Source organism: Atractosteus spatula, chromosome 2, assembly GCF_055471065.1.
Source record: "Atractosteus spatula isolate fAtrSpa1 chromosome 2, fAtrSpa1.hap1, whole genome shotgun sequence".
In the NCBI taxonomy this organism is placed as follows: Eukaryota; Metazoa; Chordata; class Actinopteri; order Semionotiformes; family Lepisosteidae; genus Atractosteus; species Atractosteus spatula.
This window is the reverse complement of record NC_142707.1, coordinates 16,868,751-16,889,777: the sequence shown is the minus strand read 5'-3', so window position 1 is coordinate 16,889,777 and position 21,027 is coordinate 16,868,751. Positions and strand designations below refer to the sequence as shown.

The window sequence follows — 21,027 nt, the reverse complement described above, 5'->3', positions numbered from 1 at the left end:
CTGATTTGAGAGTAGTAATAAAGTGTTGCACTGAGTTGACCAAAAACATGATATTCCAAACAAAGTTGTGAAATTGACCAATCTTATGACAACATCCATTTTTAATATTTATATTGTTCAGTGAACATAAATATGTACAATGGCTTTCAAAATCATTAAGGCTGGTAATAGTTTCAGATTTTGTTGCTTTAAATCTTGCAGTCATGATACTTTAAAGTAAAAATATTTGTTAACAACAACAAGACGTATATATAATTAATGTTAGAGGGAAAATTGTAAAACTCATGATTAAAAACAATATTCAAACTCTATGGCAAACCTAAATCGATTTAATTGCACAAAATTAACTTATCAAGCTACCAATTAGGTGGAATAGATCTTAGCTTGATATTGAAAGAGAAATTTGAGTTAAAAAATCCAAATTTCCTAAAATCACTTAGTCTGTCACCATCCACCAATCCTAGCTCCATTTTCTTGAGGTAATGTTTGATTTAAGATTCTGAGATCTGTTATATGGATCTAAACTATGCTGTAACTGAATAAAATGGAGAAGAAATCTGAATCATGGTCCATTTTAATAACACTTAAGCCACCACCATTCTGCATTCATGTTTCAACTGGCATAAAACTGCAGCTTCCACTCGGTGATGGTTTTAAAACTACCGCAGGAGTGCTAATAAGTTAAATTGGTGGTATAAATCCCTAAAAGCCATGGGATTATCATTTTTAATATTTAAAAGTGAGTTTAAATTCATGGTGAGCGGCATCAAAATAACAAGTAAATTGTGGTTTAATAATCTACCTGAAATGGTACTGCTAAATGACAGTAAGATTGTTAAAACATTAAAACAGTAAAGGCGTTGCAGATGCGAAGGGACCGAGCTTCTGTATTTCCCCCAACCATATCTTTCAAGTCCATTGGTAGTTTGAAACTCTAACATTTCTTTCTTATAGTCTTGATTTGTCTTTCAAAAGCTTTTTTTTAGATGTTTCTCTGTCAAATTTTGTCAGCATTGAGAACCTGAATAAAGTTCCTAGGATTTATTCTCTGTACTAGTCTAAAGAGACTTGAATTTGTTGTAAATGCCTTTGCTGATCACAATTCAACACAGTATTCATGTGTTCATACAGTTCATACATTCATAAATGTATGGATGTTCATACATTCATAAATGTGTCCATACAGTTGTGTCAAACATTTTAAATTCAGTACTCAGTTTGCTTTTTGTACTCCTTTTCCAAATTATTTAGCAAATGTCAATGATGAGACAAGATAAGACTGAAAGTACAGTAATTACTTTCAGATGGGGCCTTGCTTTCAGACACGTTCCTTGATATACTTGTCAAAAGACTGATTTGGGTGTTCATTTCACTAGATTTTTGTGTGTTTGAGGATACCTGAAATATTGCATACTCAGAAATGTCATGGGGATCCATCATCAAACATTTATCTGACCATAATTCCTTTGTATCTTAATGTGATTTTCCACAATCTCATACCTTAAAGGGGAGTACACAGATATGAGAGATAGACAAGCAATGCATTTGTTTTGCCTTTGTTCAAGTGTCCTTCTTACCAAGGATTAAATTAAGAATTAATTATCATTTTAATGGTAAATCTTACAATGTAAGGAAGCATTTTTAATTGCTTGAATGTGACACAACTGTTATTCCAATTGGGGCAGTACAGTGGTTAGTATTGGTGTCTCACAGCCCTAGGGCCCTGGGTTCAATTCCAGACCTGTGGTGCTATCTGCATAAAGTTTGTATGATCTCCCTGTGTTTTTGTGGGTTTTATACAGTTTCCTCCTAAAGTCCAAAAACACCTGGGAAATTTCTCCCTAGGTTTGTGTGCGTATTTGTGACTGCCCTACAATGGGCTGGTGTCCTGTCCAGGAAGTACCCTGACTTGTGCCTGTTTCTTGCCGAGATCTGGCCCTAGTGAGCCAGAAGTGGAAGAAGCAGTTAGAAAAAGGATGGATGTTATGTTCATTGTGCTGTCAGAAATGAGCAGTAGTGAATTTGAGATTCACTCCCAGTTTATAAAATTATTGTCAAATGTGAATAATACAAGAAGGAATCATGATTTTTGCAACATGGTGCCATTGTCTTACAAACCCAAATGATGTATTGCTACAGTATATAATGTAATGTTATATTCTGTAATATTGCCGAATGATACATGTATTTAAGATCTATATACTGTATGTTATTAATTTATTCCAATATTGTCTCTTTAAAGCTCTGTGTGAAGAAAGAGGGATGAAGTAATTCGTATAAGCAGACAGGTGGACGTTTTAAAGAATCGGTGAGAGTGATTATGTCTTTGTCTGTTCAATAAAATCAGTGCACCTGTCTTAATGCTCCTGGAAAGATGTACAGAGTTTCACTAGAAATTCCTGATAGATTCTTTGAATGATTTTAGGATTAATGCACAGCCTGCCTTTGCGGTACCTACCTGCCAACTACTTTGTACAACTTTATTGTTTACAGTTCACTGTTCAAAAGGCAAAATCATTCATGCACTTGAACATTGGATCAAGTTGGTGATTTATTTGGACATTGGTAAAGGAAGAAATTCCTGAGCATCTTAAATGTGCAAAGTACCTGAGGAAATAAAAGCAGCAGTTGAACAAATTTACTATTATATGCCTTACTATTACAGAATATGACTTTTATTGAAAGTGACAACAGATGATAAAATATTGAACTTGTTTTGAGTAGGGTATTAATTTTAATTGGTCAGGGATAATTTAATGAAAAAGTCCACCCACATCTACATCATAGATTAAAATAGAAAAGTGTAGAACAGTTTCTTTTTTCATTTACAGCATTTGTAACCTTTATCGTCATCCTTTATATTAAAAAGGTGTTATTAACATATGAAGTACTTCACTAGATTCACATAATACAGTGAATACATTTTACTTGACACACTGCCACATACAATAAACCCAATATGGTATTTACTGATTGTTTACACAAGCACAATTACAATGAAAAATATGATGCAAAGAAAACTAAAGTCAGACCAGTGATAAGTGATCTCCTCATGCCAGCATTGTGAGGATATTCAAAAATTAAGTCTGCATTTAAAATATTTGGAAACTTTATTTTAAAAATACTAATGGAGAAGTTGTGTGATTTAAATACAGCATCTGTACAAAACATGTTCACAAATTCACCATCTTTAGGTCTACCATAATTTCATATAGTAGTTTCCCTAAGATATAAAATATGAATATTCAAGTATCACACTACTTAGTTGTTAGCGGTCAAAAAACAGAATCAACCATGCAAGCACAGTCATAAAATAATATTATTCTTGACACAGCCACTGAACAGGAGCAAAAAGACAAACAGAAATTTCTGAGATTGAATATGCAATAATCATAATTATTTGGTTTTACAACACATGAAAATGATAAATTTAAAGCTTTCTGCTAAATTGCAATAATTCAACTGTTGTAGCTCCAAGTTCCAATTTTCTGAACTAGATTGTCTCTTGCTAGTTTTAAAATATTGCCAATGTGTCAAAGATCAGTGTTTGCAGTGCAGCAAAACCTTTAAAAGTATCCCTGTAAGTTACAAAACATATACCAATGTGTTTTGGAGTGGTATGGTACAGTATATAACTTATTGAAGTAAGATCTTTTCATAATTAATTTCACTTACAGTATCTATTTAAAAATACAAAATCCCAAACATAATTAACATTATCTTGAAAGCAAAAATGTATTCTATTATATACTTTTTACCACTGTATATCACCCTCAAACTAGATGTCTGAGCTATTCTGAGTGGATCTTCAAACTACTGTATATATATATCAATTTGTCCTTTAAATATGTCCTTTAAATTTGCAAGCAGCCATATCACTCTGCAACTCACAACTGGCAGCCCACTGAAGCTCAGCAGGTGTGAGCCTGGTCAGTACCTGGATGGGAAAAACTAAGTTTGCTGCTGTAAGAGGTGTTAGTGGGACTAGCAGGGGGCACTGACCCTGTGGTCCATGTGGGTCCTAATGCCCCAGTATAGTGACGGGGACACCATACTGTAAACAGGTGCCGTCCTTTGGATGAGATGTACTGTAAAACCGAGGTCCTGACTCTCTGTGGTCATTAAAAATCCCAGGGCGTTTCTCGAAAAGAGTAGGGTTGTAACCCCGGCATCCTGACCAAATTTCCCTTTGGCCTTTACCAATCATGGCCTCCTAATAATCCCCATCTATGAATTGGCTGCCGTCGCATCATCCAGGTGGATGCTGCACATTGGTGGTGGTGGAGGGGAGTCCCTATTACCTGTAAAGCGCTTTGAGTGGAGTGTCCAGAAAAAGTGCTATATAAGTGTAAGCAATTATTATTATTATTATGAAATAAGAAGAGTATTGAAATATTTAATTCAAGTATTTCAAATCCTTAAAAAACATAAATAAATCTTCTTAATAGAAAATCAGAAAGGATACCAACAAATTGCAAACAAAGTGCAAAACTTGTTTGGAAGTGATATGACAGTAATGCTAAGAAACTGGAAACTGGAAAATAATATAAATTAAATATAAAATATGAAACTTTTGGCAAAGTCTCATCAAAGGTGAATGTCATCTCTTAAATGCACATAATAACACAACAATCGTTTACTATAACTACTGAGAAATAGTTTTACTCATTAGAAATAAACAGTGAAAATAATGACACACTGCAAAGATTAACTACTGCAAAACAACAACTTCATACTATACTACACTATAGATGGCACAGTGGCGCTGTGGTTAGCATCGACTTGGGGCCCTGGATTAAATTCTGGACCTAGGGCAATATCTGTGTGGAGTCTATACAGTATGTTGTCCCCATGTGCATGTGGGCTCCAATTTCTCCCACACACCCTGGTGTGAGCTTGTGTCTGTCTGTATTTGTATCTGTGTGTGCCCTGTGATGGACTGGCATTCCATTCAGGTGTGTACCCTTCCTTGCACCCATTGCTTGCTGGGATTGGCTCAGGCTCCACAATGTAACCGAATTGGAAGAAGCGGCTGGAAAATGGATGGCTAATAAAATAATATAATATAATCAGTAACACTTGGATTACCTTACTTGTCCAAATTCATGCCATCAAAAGAATCACAGACATGCTGGCAGGTTAATTGAGTACTAACAAAAGCTGCTCACACAAAAAAAGGGAGTTAAAACTAGCATTTAGTGCTGTCAGATATTTTTGCTACTAAATAATCTAAGGAGTAACTGATTTATATTTTGTAAGTGAAAACAAAATATTAGAGTTTATAGTGCTATTTATGGTGTTGAATTTCACATACGAGACTTATATGCCTTTAAAATTCGCAAAGAGCTATGTGAGCAGTTAAAATGCAGCTGGTGTGGTTTGCGGGTAGGGATAATCCAGAAGAGGTACTAGTTGTGCTTACCCTAGCAAATATTTCAGATGAACTTTAATATGTTGTCAACTTCTGCAAGGTTTAGAAGATTTACAATTCCAAATGTATTTTGAGAGCATTTATACTAAAACAGATACTGGAATATGTCCTCCTGTCCACTTGTACTAGGATATTTGTAATATCTTAAACAGACTGTTTTTTTATTTAAAGTAGATGTTTCCTGATGTCTCTCAGGGCACTGAACACAGCTGCCATATTCCTCATACATACTGAAGAGGCCTGCAGGTAGCCTATAGCTTCTTCAGGCCAGAGACAATTGCCAGCTATGAGATGGAAACAGAGAAGAGAGACAGCAAAGAGGAGGGAGATACTAAACTAGGTGACATGACGTGAGTGTCCAGGCTTGATGAGGTTGTGATGTGGGACAAGGAGAGGTAGTGTCTCAGAGGCTCATTAAGCATCTCTCATTGACAGCAACTAAAAAGATACCTGTTTTTCCTACCCTAGCTTCATTGGATCTAGCCTATTTTGATACAATTTACATGGAGCCATCTACCGTAATGGTTTATAGTACCAGTAGAGGAATGGCAGAAGCTTGAAGTACTGTCAAACTATCAAACCAAAACCTTGTTATATAGGGTTCTGTTAAAAGTGATTGTATTTTTAAGGTGCTTGATTGGAAATCAGGTCTAGCCAGGAGGTATCACTGGAGCTGATGGGGGATGGCTGAAGGAAATTTTGATTTTCTGTGGTGGGGAAAATATTTTGGTTTTCTATTGCATTGTATTAATTATATTTAAGTCAAAAATAACAATGAAAGTATATTATATACAGGCTAATTGTGTGCGATCCAGTTGTACTACACTACTGAATCTCAGTGTCAGTTAAATAATGACAGAGATCTGAAAACATCTGGACTGCAAATTCTTATGTGTGCTTTGAGTGGAGGTCTTCATTATGTTTAGCCATTTAGGACCTGGACTCTCTTTTCTTCAAATTCCATACATTTCTTACTTACATTTTATTCTGAGATGCATGTAATCATGTATAAAGCTCTAATAAAGAGGACAGAACTGGTGTTCTTGCTATTGTTATCACATTTCATGTGGTAAAACAGAAAATATAGTGAAAAGGGTATTTTACCTTTTGAGAGCAATTATTCCCTTGAGTCAAAGTTTTAGCCTTTCAAAGCCCAATGCTGATCAATGGAAGTACAGGGGGACTGTAGTGTATAAACTGCAGATATGTAAAATCCATGCTTCAGTGGAAGCATTCTTGCAAGCAACTATGTACAGTACTGACATTTCCCTACCTGTCATAATTTAATTCAAGTCTAAATACAGTATACACAATAAGAAAAACAGGAACACAGCCTTTTCCAAAGCATAATGCTATGCATGAAATATTCACCTGGACTTTGACTACGACAAGCATCACACATACTGTACAGGTAAACAACATGTTTATTAATCTTTCTTATTTAAGAAAGGTCCTCATGCCTCATACTATTTTCTCTTTTGATTTACATGTACATTAATTTGATGCATACAATCACTGGTGCAGTTCTACATTTGTCTTTAAAAAAGTAAGAGAGATTCTGAAAAATACTTTTTGAATAGCTAGATTTAAAACTTGCTCTTTCTGATTTTTTTTACTACTTTCTAATGTCTAAAAAAGTGTTTCCACAAAACTTGGAGCAGCCTGCTCTGCTAAGTGGTTACACAATAAATTAACAATATTAAAACTAAAATTCTATAAATGTTGCTTAAGTGCTTGAATTCTGGAAAGTTATCCTTGTATTAATTTGTTGAATTACTTATATAAATTTCTGCTGATATTTTGATAAACCTGTAATGGAATTAGTCATAAGAAAAAAAAATGAAATGACTTCAAGATGGCTGTTACACCAAATGCATTCATTACAATTTTATGACAAGAAGCACTTGCAATTTTCATTTAGTAATGTTTCGAGGTGAAGGGCAAAATATCAATTTGGAGAAAGTCCTGCATTTGTGATCTCACCTCAACTGCAACAAGATTCAATGTACCAAGAAATCTTACAAGAGAAAGTTCTGCCCTGTATTAGTACTGTATTATCTAATTGTTCTCTGTGTTGTACATAGGTACAGTACAAAGAAGTGATTGTGGATGCTGCACATTGGTGGTGGTGGAGGGGAGTCCCCATTACCTGTAAAGCGCTTTGATTGGAGTGTCCAGAAAAGTGCTATATACAGTAAGTGTAAGCAATTATTATTAATTATTGTGATCTTCTCTGGGGAAGGCTGAATTTTCAAAACATTACCACTAATCTTATAGATTTCACTAAAATTAATTTAAATCTCTTTCATCTGCTTAGATTTGACTTTATAGCAAATGCCCAAAATGCAAAAAGATGTTTGGTGATTAGTATTAACCTAACACTGATAAACATGTCTATTACTTTGATTTAGTATGACTATCACTGTGGTCTCTAAATCTACCTTAATGGTAAAAGTTGCCATTAATCTTGACTCATTAAGCCAATAACTGGTTCATTTAAGTAATTAGAGCTCAGTTAGGAAAAGGGGTTAAAGAGTTAAAGACTTTTGATTAATTATAAGTCTAATCCATAAAGAAATGTGGACACATTAAGACAGACGTAGACCTTATGCTTTACCTTAATTAACTTAACAAATATATATCATTTTTTTAAGTATTTAAGCTGGGAAGCATTGAGGCAATGTGGTTAATACTGTTGCCTTACTGTTTTTGGGTCCTGGGCTTAATTTGAGCCTGGGATGCTCTCAATGTGAAGTTTATATGCTCTCCTTGGGCATGTGTGACTTACCACAAAGACTTGGTGTCCAGGTTAATTATCATCTCTAAATTGCACCCAGATGTGTGATTGAGTCTTTGTGCATGCTTGATGATATGGCATCATAAGTAGCATTTTTGCACCCTGTATCTGCCAGGTAAGCTTACAGCTCACAGAAATCCTCTAAGGATTATGTAGGTACAGTAAATGGATGGATATATTTAAGCTGAAATCTGAGCTTTATAATTAGTGACAAGGGACTACAGTGGAGGGTAATTCCCAGGGCACTATGAATCCTCTAGGATATACATGTGCCAGGTAAACTCCATTAAACCTCATGAAAGTAAAGCTGCTCACCATCTGTTTGGAGAAAATTGATACCACAGGTAAGAAAAAGCAAAGCTTACTTAAGATTCTCTCTAATATTAAAGGCAGCAGAGAGGCTGGTTTCAGTAGAAAGGCTAACATAACCTAGGCTACTATTTTTGATATTGCATCACATAATGTTGTACATAACACTGTAAAATGCTGTGGTCATCGATACATTACAAAAGGATACGGTTAACCTATAATTTGCTTCAACCTGGAATTGCTGGTCAAAAAGTAATGTCTTACACCAATACTGTATATTGAAGAAACAGAACTTTTTCAGAAGGTGGTAGGCAATTGCCATAGCTTGAGCAAAGCAACTGCATCAAGTGTCTAGTAGTGCTCTGTGTGGCCGTATTGCCCAATTCATCAAATTCCCTACAGGAGATGAGGGGAGGATAGTGATTCTTGAGTTTTATGATTATGTGGCTTTCTGAAAGTACTGGGGGCAGCAGATGACTGCCAAATACTCATTCAATTGGCTGCTACAGAAGAACCCTTGTATGTCTGCAGGTATGGATTTTATTCTTTCTAAACAATTACATTTCTTTGAAACTACTATATGACAGCTTGTAGGTTTCAGCGAACACTCTCTTGCAGCTTATTCCTGAAACACAGCCATCACGATGGCATCACATTTTTTTTATTCATGAACAGAAGAAACTCTTGAGGAGATTTCGGTATTAAGAATCCTAAGCCTAAGTCTGCTTCTGTACTACCCTAGCCTGGGCAATACTACATAATTAAAAGCAATGGATTCACAACTGAACATGCAGCATTATGTTACAATTTGCAACACAAGACACCAGCATTTTGGTAACACAGTATAAAAGTCATTTAAAGTCAACTATATTAGCTATAGAATCTAGTAAAAAATTCTTTAAAGTACAGTATATGCAGCTGCATACAATAAAAAATATCTATTGTCTTTTTAATATTTTTTTCTATTTTTACTGAGTGTTCATTCATCCTAGCAAGTGGTAGTTAAGTTTTCCACTTAATTAGGTGACCTAGGAAATGGGATTGAAGAAGCAGAAGTCTGTTTACATAGAAAGTTGTGGAGTTATGCAAACAAGTATTCTCTATTGTTTTGTCAATTGGTTAACATACATAATTATAAATTATCTGGTGAAAAAGAGGTATGGGGAACAAGCATGCTAACAAAAACTAATTAATGTACTGTCTAAAGAAGTTACAAGAAGCACTTTAAGAAATGGCATGAAGGAGCCATAATTTGAAAAATGAATTTAACTTTCCCTTAATTTTTTTTTACGTTTTTTTTTACATTTTCAAGATATGTGTATAAACACAATTTTACAATGTCTGCAACATGCATGTTACTTCTTAGAAACAACTAATTATATTTAATTCTTACAGATGAAAATGTTTTGTGGGTGTGCATTATTAAATAGTAGAAAGGTTGACTCATTTTTTAATTATTATTAATTCAATGTTCTATGTTTTTAGTTTTAAAGTGGAAAGAAAGTTCATATAGGATGGAAGCTCTGTTCTGAACCACATTGTCCTTGTAGCTTATTTTCAGTTGATAATTTAACAAACATTCAGATGAGGTCTCCATGTCCTTTTTCATCTGCTATATGGAGACACAGGTCCATAGCAATGTGTAACACAGGTGGGAGAAGGAAACGAGAATGGGTGAGAGGACTCTGATGGATGGGTCAGCGGACATATGAACTTCTTGTATATGTGGACATGTGAGTCTCAACAGATGAGTTTTTTTTGCTTAAAAAGCAAAGAGAAATGAAAGAAGAAAAAAGAGAATTGGGTTTCCTTGCATATTCTCCATCCAAGGTTTCGTGATTACTCCTTCAGACTCCAAGTCAAACTCCTCCTGGTGCCGTGAGGACTCATTTAAGGCAGATGTCCCAGCCACCTGCCCCCATTTAATGAGTAATCATCCCATTACCTCCAGGAGATTTAGACCCTGATCTGCCTATGGTTAAGTGCTGTGTTATTGAGCTTCCTTCAACACCAGGGAAGCGCTCTTAGTATAACTAGCCTGCCAATAGAAGGTTACAATGGCAAATTTAGCCTGTTTGACTGACCAGAACAGTCAACTTCCAATCTGTCTCCTTTCACAGCTCCAGGCCATCTTTGTACAAGACCCAGCCCTCAAGCCTTGCTTGACCTCACATCTCTCATGTCTGTCCTGGTCTGCCCTGTTTAGCTGTGACAAGCCTTCACTATTGGGATCAGCACAGCTGCACAGCACATCTCCTGCTCAGTAATCTCTGTCAGCCTACACAGTAAATCTCTTATTCAGCAATCTCTGGCAGCCCACACAGCAACATCCCCAGCTTTCATTTTTCCTCACACATTCTATGGGATGAAACATTTTGATTCCTCAGCCTGACCAGCAGACACAGCTCTTTTCATCTTATTGCTGTATCATAACAGAAACACAAGACAAGAATCCAGTGGGTCCCAATAAAGTGCCCCATGTTGTTTGTTACCAGTCACAAAGCTGCACTGAAAGTGCTTAAGTATTGTGCGGCCAAATTAAGGGGGACAGTGCAGGACCTGTGAAAAGTCACACATGACGTACTGCAGACCCTTGCCAATGTCACTGCAACTCTTCCCATTCCAGTCCAGGCTCCTCTTCCAACTCCTGTCTTTTATGAACTACAGATGTGCCCTCCTCTTCTACTCTTAGCAGACTCAGATTGTCTACAGAGGATTTGCAGTTTCCTCTTTGATATCCATCGCCCTCCTTTCCAGTACATGACAGTAGTCTAAGACAGCATGTTTCACTTCTGTGCTGACCAGTAAAGCTCTGTCCTAAGCATCTGCCTTGTGGGAAATGGCAAATTCCATCTGCAGCAATTGGTAGCTCAGGTAAGCAGTGAGGAGCGCTTACTGAGCGGGGTGACTAGTTCTCCTCAGCACATGCAATGGCTCATGCTCCATGGCATGCTCTCATAATGTTCAAACACCACTCCTGTAAATGCCTTTGTTGATTCCAGGGCAGCCGGGAATTTCCTTCATAGACACCTTGCCCTCAATCTAGGCATCCCTCTGGTTCTTTGAACCATGTTTCTGGTTCCTTTTGCTCTTAGTGCTTCAGTCTAAATTGAAAAACCTTGAGGTGATATTCGATTCGACCACTGCCCTGATTCTGATGGCATATTGCACAGGCAGACAATACAATTCCTGTGCATTCCATCTTCATGCTGTGCTCTGGTCCAAGAATTTCTGTGGCTCCTGATGTATAACCCCAACCTGAATTGGTGTCACCTGAAGAAGGCTCCACGGCCGAAACGTTTTTTCTCTCTTCTTTTTTTCAGCATGGAATAAACCTATTACTTGTTCCTTAGCAAAGTTATGCCTAGAATGTGCTGCATTTGCATGCCAATTGGTTTCTGCATCTTTAAATTCCCTTACTCTCTCCAAGAATCCTAGAGATTATTGGTCTTCTGTTTCAACGAGTAGTGAAACGGTTTGCTTTACAGAATTGTGAGGAAACACTGGGGAAAAAGTCATGCAGGAAAGGGTATGGAGACAGGGGGTGTGTCCAAGGGGTGCAGGTGTCCAGGGGGAGTGAGTCCGGGGCGAACAATCCATGAAGAAATCCAAACGGGTAATCCAATACAGAAGAGTAAGTCCAATGCCAGAAGATCCATCAGAGGAAATTAAAACCATGAACCGGGTCAGGACCAGCGGGTGGGGGGATCAGGAACAGAAGGTTAAAACCATGACGGAGCCAGACGCAGCAGGACCCAGGCTCTCACGAAACGGGATTTAATGAGGAGCCTCGAGTGACGTCTGCGTCTGGCTTTTAAGGAGGAACTGAAATAGGGAACAGGTGTGGGTAATGGGAGAGAATGAGGAAGGGCTGGAGCGCCCTAAAGAGGAGGAGTAGCGATCGTGACAGTATCTACTTTGAACAAACTGCAGTATGTCCAAAATTCAGCAGCCAGAATCCTGACCAGGTCTAGTGAAAGTAATCTCATTACTCCTATCCTTGAGTCCTTGCACTGGCTTCCTGTCAAATTCCGTGTGGACTTTAAAATTTTCATGCTCACCTATAAGGCTCTGCGTGGCTTGGCACCTAAGTACCTGTCTGAACTATTATCGCCCTACTCCCCACCTCACAACCTTCGCTCTTCTAATTCTGGTCTCCTATCTGTCTCCCAAGCCCGTCTACATTGTATGGGTGACAGGGCCTTCTCCTGTTATGCTCCCAAGCTCTGGAACTCTCTGCCCAAGGATATCAGAGAGTCACCTTCTCTAAACTCCTTCAAATCCAGACTCAAAACCTTCTTCTTTAGAAGAGCCTTTACTTAACTGGTTCCATTCTTTACCCCTCTGCTTCTACTTTTCTTAGTGCCACCATCTACGGTCTCCTCTGTATATTGTAATTGTGCTTTATCTTGTGTATTCTTTTTATTTATTGTTGATGTCATTCTGTAAAGCGCTTTGAGAAGCCACCTTTAAAGGCTTCATAGGGGACTTTGGTTCAACTAGATTGTTTAGTTGATAGTAGATAATTGGTTATTATTATATTATCCTGTCATTTCAAGGAGCAATGGTAACAGTATTGCTGGGTAGCTTGTTCCAGATTATTACAACCCTTTATATAAAGAAGTTTTTCCTATAATTTAAAAGAACACATAATTGTTGTTAACAGGGTTAACTCTGTCAATGGGTTTGAGAATTTTCTAGAAGGGTACCTCTTAGCATTACCTTGTTTTTATTACTTTTATTTTTTTTTATTTTGCTGTTTGGAATATCAGATGCTATCGGTTTATTTCTGATATGGATTATTAGTTAAAAACAAAATGCAAACTGCCAAACAAAATTAAGGCAAACCCAATTATGACAAATAGGAACTTACAGTGCCCTACAAAAAGGTATTGGTACAGTAGAGTGAAAAAGCTTAATTTTGCTTGACAGCCAAGAAATTCGTACTTGTGTGCATATCCAGGCCATGACATTATCTCCACTATGCTTCACCGATGAAAAGCACCTGTGGTTCTTTTGTTCTTCCACACTTTTCCATAATTTTGGTAAAGGTTCAACTTGGTCTCATCTGTACATAATGCTTAGTTCTAAAACAGACCTGCCTCTTAATGATATTATGGATCAAATGCCAAACTCTTTATCCCACAAAATCCCTGTTAGGAAGGACATTTCTTCTTTCTTTGTTACTCGTGTTACTCATTTGCCTTTAATGCTTTTGTTCAAATGTCTCATTTCACTTTCAATGGTACAGAAAGTAGCAATGATTGTTGTTTTTTTATAGATATTCAGTAAGCTTCCTTATTCACTTGAGCTTGATATGGTAAAGTATTTGAATCATATATAATATATATATATAATTTTACATTATCAGGGTGCGGTTCATTTTTTTTCTGAGATTACCCTTTTACAGATCTGTCCACTTCTATCTGTCTTTTTATCACTACTCTAAGCTGAATTATAAGCATAGCTCTCTTTCTCTCATCATTGTTTAGGTCACTTACACTCATGCATTAGGCTCACCAGACACCAAGTGCAAAATGCAGGCAGACAACTAATATTATTTAAGGCCTTTCATTCCTGCATTATACTGATAAGGTTCAGTGCCCCTTTAAGCATATGTAAACACAAAACCTCTGCTTCACTCAGATTGTCCTTGGGTCTCAGGGAGACAATCTGCCATTCTCAGAAGACACTGATGACTTAAACAAAGGGAGATAATAATGCAATAAATGCTCAAGAAGCCAAGTCAAGGCAACTTCAAATGTTGAGCAAAATATTATGCATTTTTCTTCAAACCAGAAAAAAACAAAACAGAATGAAAGCTATAGTTGTGATTTCATAGGTTTCATTTACATGCAAATTACCTTTGTGCTGATAGAAGATGCCAGTGAAAAGGAGGGTATAAGTTAAAAGACCATTTGGTTTGGCTGGGCTCATCCACTTAGCTCTCACAGAGCGAGGTCCTTCACTGGTCACTTCCAGGGTCACTGTTCCTACTGGTGCTGCTTCCAAGGTTCGGCTTTCCACCTGCCAAGGTGAACAGCTGTTACTATGCCTAGGCGCATGAAGTATTCTTTGGCTAAATGTTTAATGTAAAGATATAATGGTTATCTCTCTTGAAGTTTGGCATATTATTTTTCTATTAAAGTACATTTCTACTTTAAAAAATAAAATAAAGATTCAAGGAAGCCATTCAACCCATCTGACCTATTTTGCTAGTATTGCATAACAGATCCAAGAATAATGGAAGCAGTGCAATAAACAAGACATTTGCTTTTTATTGTGTCTTTTCAATCAGAGCTAGAATCTGGATTCAAGGATGTATATGCTTAATAATATATTTTTGCAATAATTCACAAGTTAACAGTCTTGGGTACATTTTTAGCAAATTATCCAGATAATATTACTGTATTTATTATGACAAAGAAAACAATCACTTATGTTACCCCAAAGTTAAAATGTATTATTGTACATAGTACCCCAAAATATACATTAAAACATTTTTGGAGAGTCTGAGGAAGCATTTTTGTTTCGGCTGTATCCCAATGTACTGTAAATAAACTGAGTGGGTAAAGTACATTCAGGAATTAATTTACTTCAGTGGCTTTAAAACCTTTCCAGGTCTTTTAGCAGTTTCTTAATTACACACAGAGGTATAACTTAAAGGGCTGTACTCAGCTGGGAAAAGGAATTGTGAAGTGCTGGTCTAACCCACATAAATGCATTTAATGTTGCTTCAAAACGTTATGTGACCTTTTCTGAGTATAATAATTGACTGAGGGTTGACCTCAAAAGAGGCCATCTGGTAAATCACCAATCTGGCAAACCTAGCACACCACATGCAAATATAGACAGTTATTTAAAAAGTGATGTTCCTCCCATATTAATATAATTCTCTCTAACAACGCTGATCTTCCTTTTTTAAAAAAATAGCAACTTTAAAGAAAAGATTGTGAGTCTGAGGTTCTGTCCTTGTCCTTTTTAAAACACATCCCGTGATATTTACTCATGCGTTAAAGATGAAAATAATGTTATTGAAAATGGACAGATTCTCTTTTCTTTTTGTTTTTATTTGGCAGAATGATAAATTTACAGAGTAACTACATTAATGACCAGAGTGTTTGAAGTGCTCTCAATGGTAGCTCTTCACAAAGTACACCAAGATAAAAGACACATGAAAATAAATTGAAGGATAGGATAATTGGCATGCATGCACCTTTTTATTCTAAGATTCATTATTGAATGCAAACCATACAAATTAGTTAAACTGAAGTACAAAACATACACTGATAAAGCCCATGGAGCATGTTAGTTTGTACTAACAACCCCATACATTCTGCCAGAGTTACAATCCCAAACATATTACAGGTTGCTAATCTTTTAGGTTATGAAATGCTATTTCCACACCCCAACTTAGCCTAAAAGATGCTTAATTCTTCTTAAAAGACAAATCATTTAATAGGGTGTAGACCATATCAGTAATGCCAAAAATAAAGAATTAATAAAATGCAGATTTTTGTCACAATGACAGTATAAACTATGTAGTGCATTAATAAGTAAAAATGAACAATGGTCTCAGCATATCCTTTTTGCAATTTGTTAGTTCCTACCATCTGTTAGGAGATTATTTTTCTTGGCCTGTCGAGATTTTAAAAAGCATTCCTTCCCCTACAACTTTAGCTGAGTCTGTGATATTGTTCTTTGACTTAAATCTTAGCACATATTGGAAAAGTGCCCAAAAATGGCCTATCAAATTGGTAACAGCTCTTGAATGGCATTTGTATGAAATGTCAAGTGCTACCAGAAGGTGCTGTATTGACCAAAGTGAATCGATCACCTTTATGATGCTTCCTGCCATCTGACACCCGCTTCATTAGCATAATGTAAATGTGAGCACTCACCAGGGGACCTAGGGCACAGCCTTTAGCAGTGCAGGCCTGCACTCTGAAGCTATGGAGACTCCAGGTTTGTAGACCACTGACAGAGAAATGAAGAGAAGTGGAATTCTGTACTAGTACACCATTCATGTACAGCCCATAGCTGGTGATGATACCTATGACAAAAGAAAAGTTAAATTATGTTCCACAGCCAAGCAATGCACATATTCCAATATAAGCAATTTCAGTCAATTGAACAATATTCTCTTTTTTAACAACTTTTAAAATAATTTGTTACAATGACCCATTTAACATTAGAGCATGTTTTCAAGGTTTCACATTACAAGGGTACTTTTTTCAGCTACCCCAGTAACTCTAATTGGATGTAATTCTCATGACAACAGGTTGAACAGCATACTGATGCTCAGTTTGAAGGTGAACGTTGTTGAAAGGTTTTGGAACTCTAAATGACCAACCAGAGTGTAATAACATTTTTGGAACAAAACCAAGTGTTCTTATCCATAAAGCAGAAAGTTAATTAGATAGCATATCAAACAATTATGGGAAACTGGAAATGCTGCAATTATAGGCTTAAAGGCTGCTGACAACAACTCAGATAAACTGCAACTGGTATTCTCCATGCTAATTTTCAACCAAGCTTCAAACAGAAATAAACCTGTGATATTTGAAATTACAAATAAGTGAATGAGATCGATAGCTTTCATTAATTGTCACAGCTACAGCTTAGAGAGCAGGTACTCCTATTCTAGGATGCCTTAGCCTACATGTTACCTATTTATGAACATCTATGTCAAGTAAATTTTTCCTGTACCTAATTCTTCATGTAACTAAAACTCTGCAACGATAAAGTCATGTGATTTTGTAGACCACTGAGTTGAAAAGCAATGGATGATGATGGTGCCCCCAGGAATGTTACATTTTGCAATTCTACTGTATTTCACCAGTAATTGGTGTCTGCAAACCTTTTGGACTTGATATGTCATAGAAACACAAATTATCATCAATGAAGTTCTGAAAGAACGCAAATGCTTTAGCAGATGGAAGTAGCTCAGCATAAATAATAACATAATAAATACATAAATAATACATACTGTATATGATCCTTAAAGGCTAGACTATTGTGTGTTTACATCCTATGTGATGTGAAAATGTGTTTCTACTGTAAAGTCTTGCAGAATGAAGGATGGAGTTCCACACATGTCTAAGTGAGCTCCACTTGCTTATGGCAGAACAACATTTCCTTAAATAAATATAATATAATCAAAGCAAAACTCAGCTATGGAAATCATATAGTGCCTGCTTAATATTGCAAGTAGTCTAAATCTAATTTGAAGAAAATGTCAGATTTGTGTTTTGTGTCTTAGTTATTCAAATACACATTTTAGGAGGGATACTTTGAAACCTTAATTAACTATTGGCTGTTTTAATGTAAGCAACAACCATTCTTAGTCACTATAAGCACATACAGTACATTGAAAAATTATATATGTTTTTTAAAGTTGGTTTTAGAAGGCACATATTGATCTATATTTTATATTACATTAGTTTAATTATTATTAATACATTTTACTTTAAAGAACATTTGACTGATCTTTTTAAAATATTTCAATAAAGAAAATATCCACACTAGAATTTTATGATATTGTATACACAACACAGCACCAATACCCATCAACTTCCAAAAACACTTGCCAGTTGTAACAAACTAACCCCACTTGTTTTTAGACAGATTTTAAAATGTGAGCTGGCAGTTTAGTTCTAGGCAAACTATTAAAGCTCTCCATTAGAATAGAGTGCTATAAATCATGTAAACAGCTCCTAAGGCTTTATAAGTATGGCAAATACAATTCAGCTTTTTAATGATAAAAATAGGGTTATATTTAGGCTAGAAATGCAGTGACCCACAAGGAGGCAGAAATAATTTACCAGCAAATATAATTTAGTTATTGTAAAATACAATTTAGAATTTGAAATGAGAATCCCATTTTATTAGGGCTATCATACATCCATATTTTCCCAGACATGTCTTCCACTGTGGTCCTTAAATCTCCGTCCAGAGAGGAATTTTCAATCATCTTAAAACATCTGGGATTTGTCCATTCTTTTTTTACCAAAAGATTTTCAAAACAAATATTTCTTAGAATTAAGAGAGTGTTCACTCAAGAGAGAGACTGTGCTGATTATAATTGTATTCTTGTCTCGTTTGGTGCCCCATTCAGTTTTTGTTCTGAACAGGTACAAAGCCTCCACCCCTGGATGAGCCACAGTCCTAATGTGTCCTACAGTGTGTCATCTGATCCTGTACTATGCACGGTATTCACTGCTGAACTAAAGACAAAATTCCTATGTTTTGGATGTTGCAGAGAAGAATAGGAAACTGTGTGCTTGATACGCAGACCTGGAACTTACATCTCTGTGGCAAACAAGATATATTGTTCTATAATTAATATATAATAAATTATATGGCATTAATAAAACCCAATTTAACAGATACTGGTACTCTCGATGGAAGTGTCCTTTTTTGAATGTACAAATATGTTACTCTTATTTAACTTTTATTATTATGATTAGCATAAAATACAAAAATTCTTAGACAATATAATTTTGCTAGACTATCATTTAACAATTTGTAATCATGTTTCTAGACAGAAAGTTTAAAGGTCTTCTTAAGCTAAAATATCCCTTTTAATTGTTTTTTACTTTCTTATTAGGTTCCCCCAGAAAGCCCGTAACATGTAACCCATTACTGATCTACAGTACAACATTTCTTCAAGCACATTAATTTAGAAGCACGTCTACTTAGTTCATTTAGTTTGCAGATTGAGGCACAGACACATTACAACGTTATCTTTGGATGTTGCTCATGTTGAATCAGGGAAATGGAACTCCAAAAAGGTGGCACATAGTATTAAAAGAGAACTTTTTGAAGCATGCAGCTCCATTTTCTCAGTTGCTCAACTCCTTCTCATGTTGAATGAACCTTTTAGGAATAGAGCTAGGGAATTAAAATGACACTGTGTCATAGGTTCATGGATGACATCAGTGCCTAGGCTGAAACCTTATTGGTTTTTCATTGCATCAAGATAAATATTATAAAATCTGAAGATGGCACTTCTCATGGAAGTGTTTCAGCAGTCATTGATGCATTTGCATATATCAGAGGTTTCAGCACCAAAAGAAAGAATCAAGATCCAAGAAATGTTCAATTACAATTCATTTAAATTTAATCTAACTTTAACTAACCACAGGTGATGTGGTATATTCATCCTTGAGACCCTAACACTAAACAAGAGTTAATTTTCTGCTATTCAAAATTATTGATGATGTGTCACAAAACTACTATAGCATCAACTCTGTTTGATGAAAACATTAATGTAAGCTATCGCACAGAAAAGTAAGATATTGTTTATGAAAGGTACTGTATGCTCTGATTTCATAACAATACCCTGGTACAGAAGATCCATGGTGCTTAAAGCACCTAAAGTACGTATAAGAGCATAGGGACATTTATAGACAGAAGGAGTCATGAATCACCTACGTTTCCAAATGATTAACATCTGTTTTGATATCTGACAGCTTATTTTGTGGCATGATGCCTGCAGGTGTCCACTGAGGCTTAGATGTTGATGAACAGTAATACTTCTAATTTTATAGAGAGTTTAAAGGAAAATAAACTGCTTGTATTAAAGGTAAATCACACACAGGACTAAAAGCAGATAAACTAAACCAAATCCCACTAAAATAACATAAGCTGGACAAGAAAGAGAAAAAAATAGTGCTGCACATTAAATATGCTGTGAGAGAGGGTAAGGGTTCAATGGACAAAAGTCAATGGTGATGGTGATAAACTACTAGAGTTTGTGCAGCTATGATTATAGTTCAGCCTATTTCTGTTCTTCTGTTCATTTTGATTATTTGAATTGACCTAAACAATTACAAATTATGATTTTTTTAGCTTGATGTTATTTACTTCACTATCCATGGGAAATGTATACTTGTTAAATATTGTCTTGGTTTAAAGTTTCTTTCCAAAACTTATTTATTATTTGCTACATACAATTTTGAAATATATACTTCCATGTGCTAATGCATGAATACAAAACCGGATCCTGCACGTGACAAAAATAAGTATAGATACATGCTCTTAGTATAAGGAGAACAGAGAAAGAAATAAATTACAGGTTTAGAAGGCCAACAAACCTTTATATTGCCACTCACAGAACAAAGAAAAAAATGGAAATAGGCTAGTTACATAAAATTGATATATAGATGAGGACAGATAAAGTCAGGAAGTTTTGTGACATTCTGGGTAGTTCATATTCTATTCAACACAAAGGTACATTTGGAAAACTAAATTCCCAATAAGAAATAATTTAGACATCTCAACTGAGTAATACATGCTTAAACAACTAACTAAATATCTCAGTCAGCAGGTATATATTTACTGTACATTTATACAAAATATAAACAAAATACAAACACATTGCTTTAGAGAATATAGTATGTAAGTTTTGAATCTTCCTGCATTCCACAATATGCCCGCCCTTTTGAAAAACCCACTAATTACAAAATTAACCTAGAAGTAATGAAGC

The 21,027-nt window shown here is 35.8% G+C and overlaps 1 protein-coding gene across 1 annotated transcript in view; it reads right to left on the bottom strand.

The window, feature by feature from the left end:
• The window catches only part of ush2a (Usher syndrome 2A (autosomal recessive, mild)), a 405,544-nt gene that overhangs the window by 199,688 nt on the left and 184,829 nt on the right, over nt 1–21,027 (bottom strand). Inside the window, exons 35-36 of the mRNA XM_088939657.1 lie at nt 16,439–16,590; nt 14,402–14,564 (exon numbers count right to left, since the gene is read on the bottom strand). Of these exons, the coding sequence (XP_088795783.1) occupies nt 14,402–14,564; nt 16,439–16,590 (315 nt within the window). The remainder of the gene's footprint in view (nt 1–14,401; nt 14,565–16,438; nt 16,591–21,027) is intronic.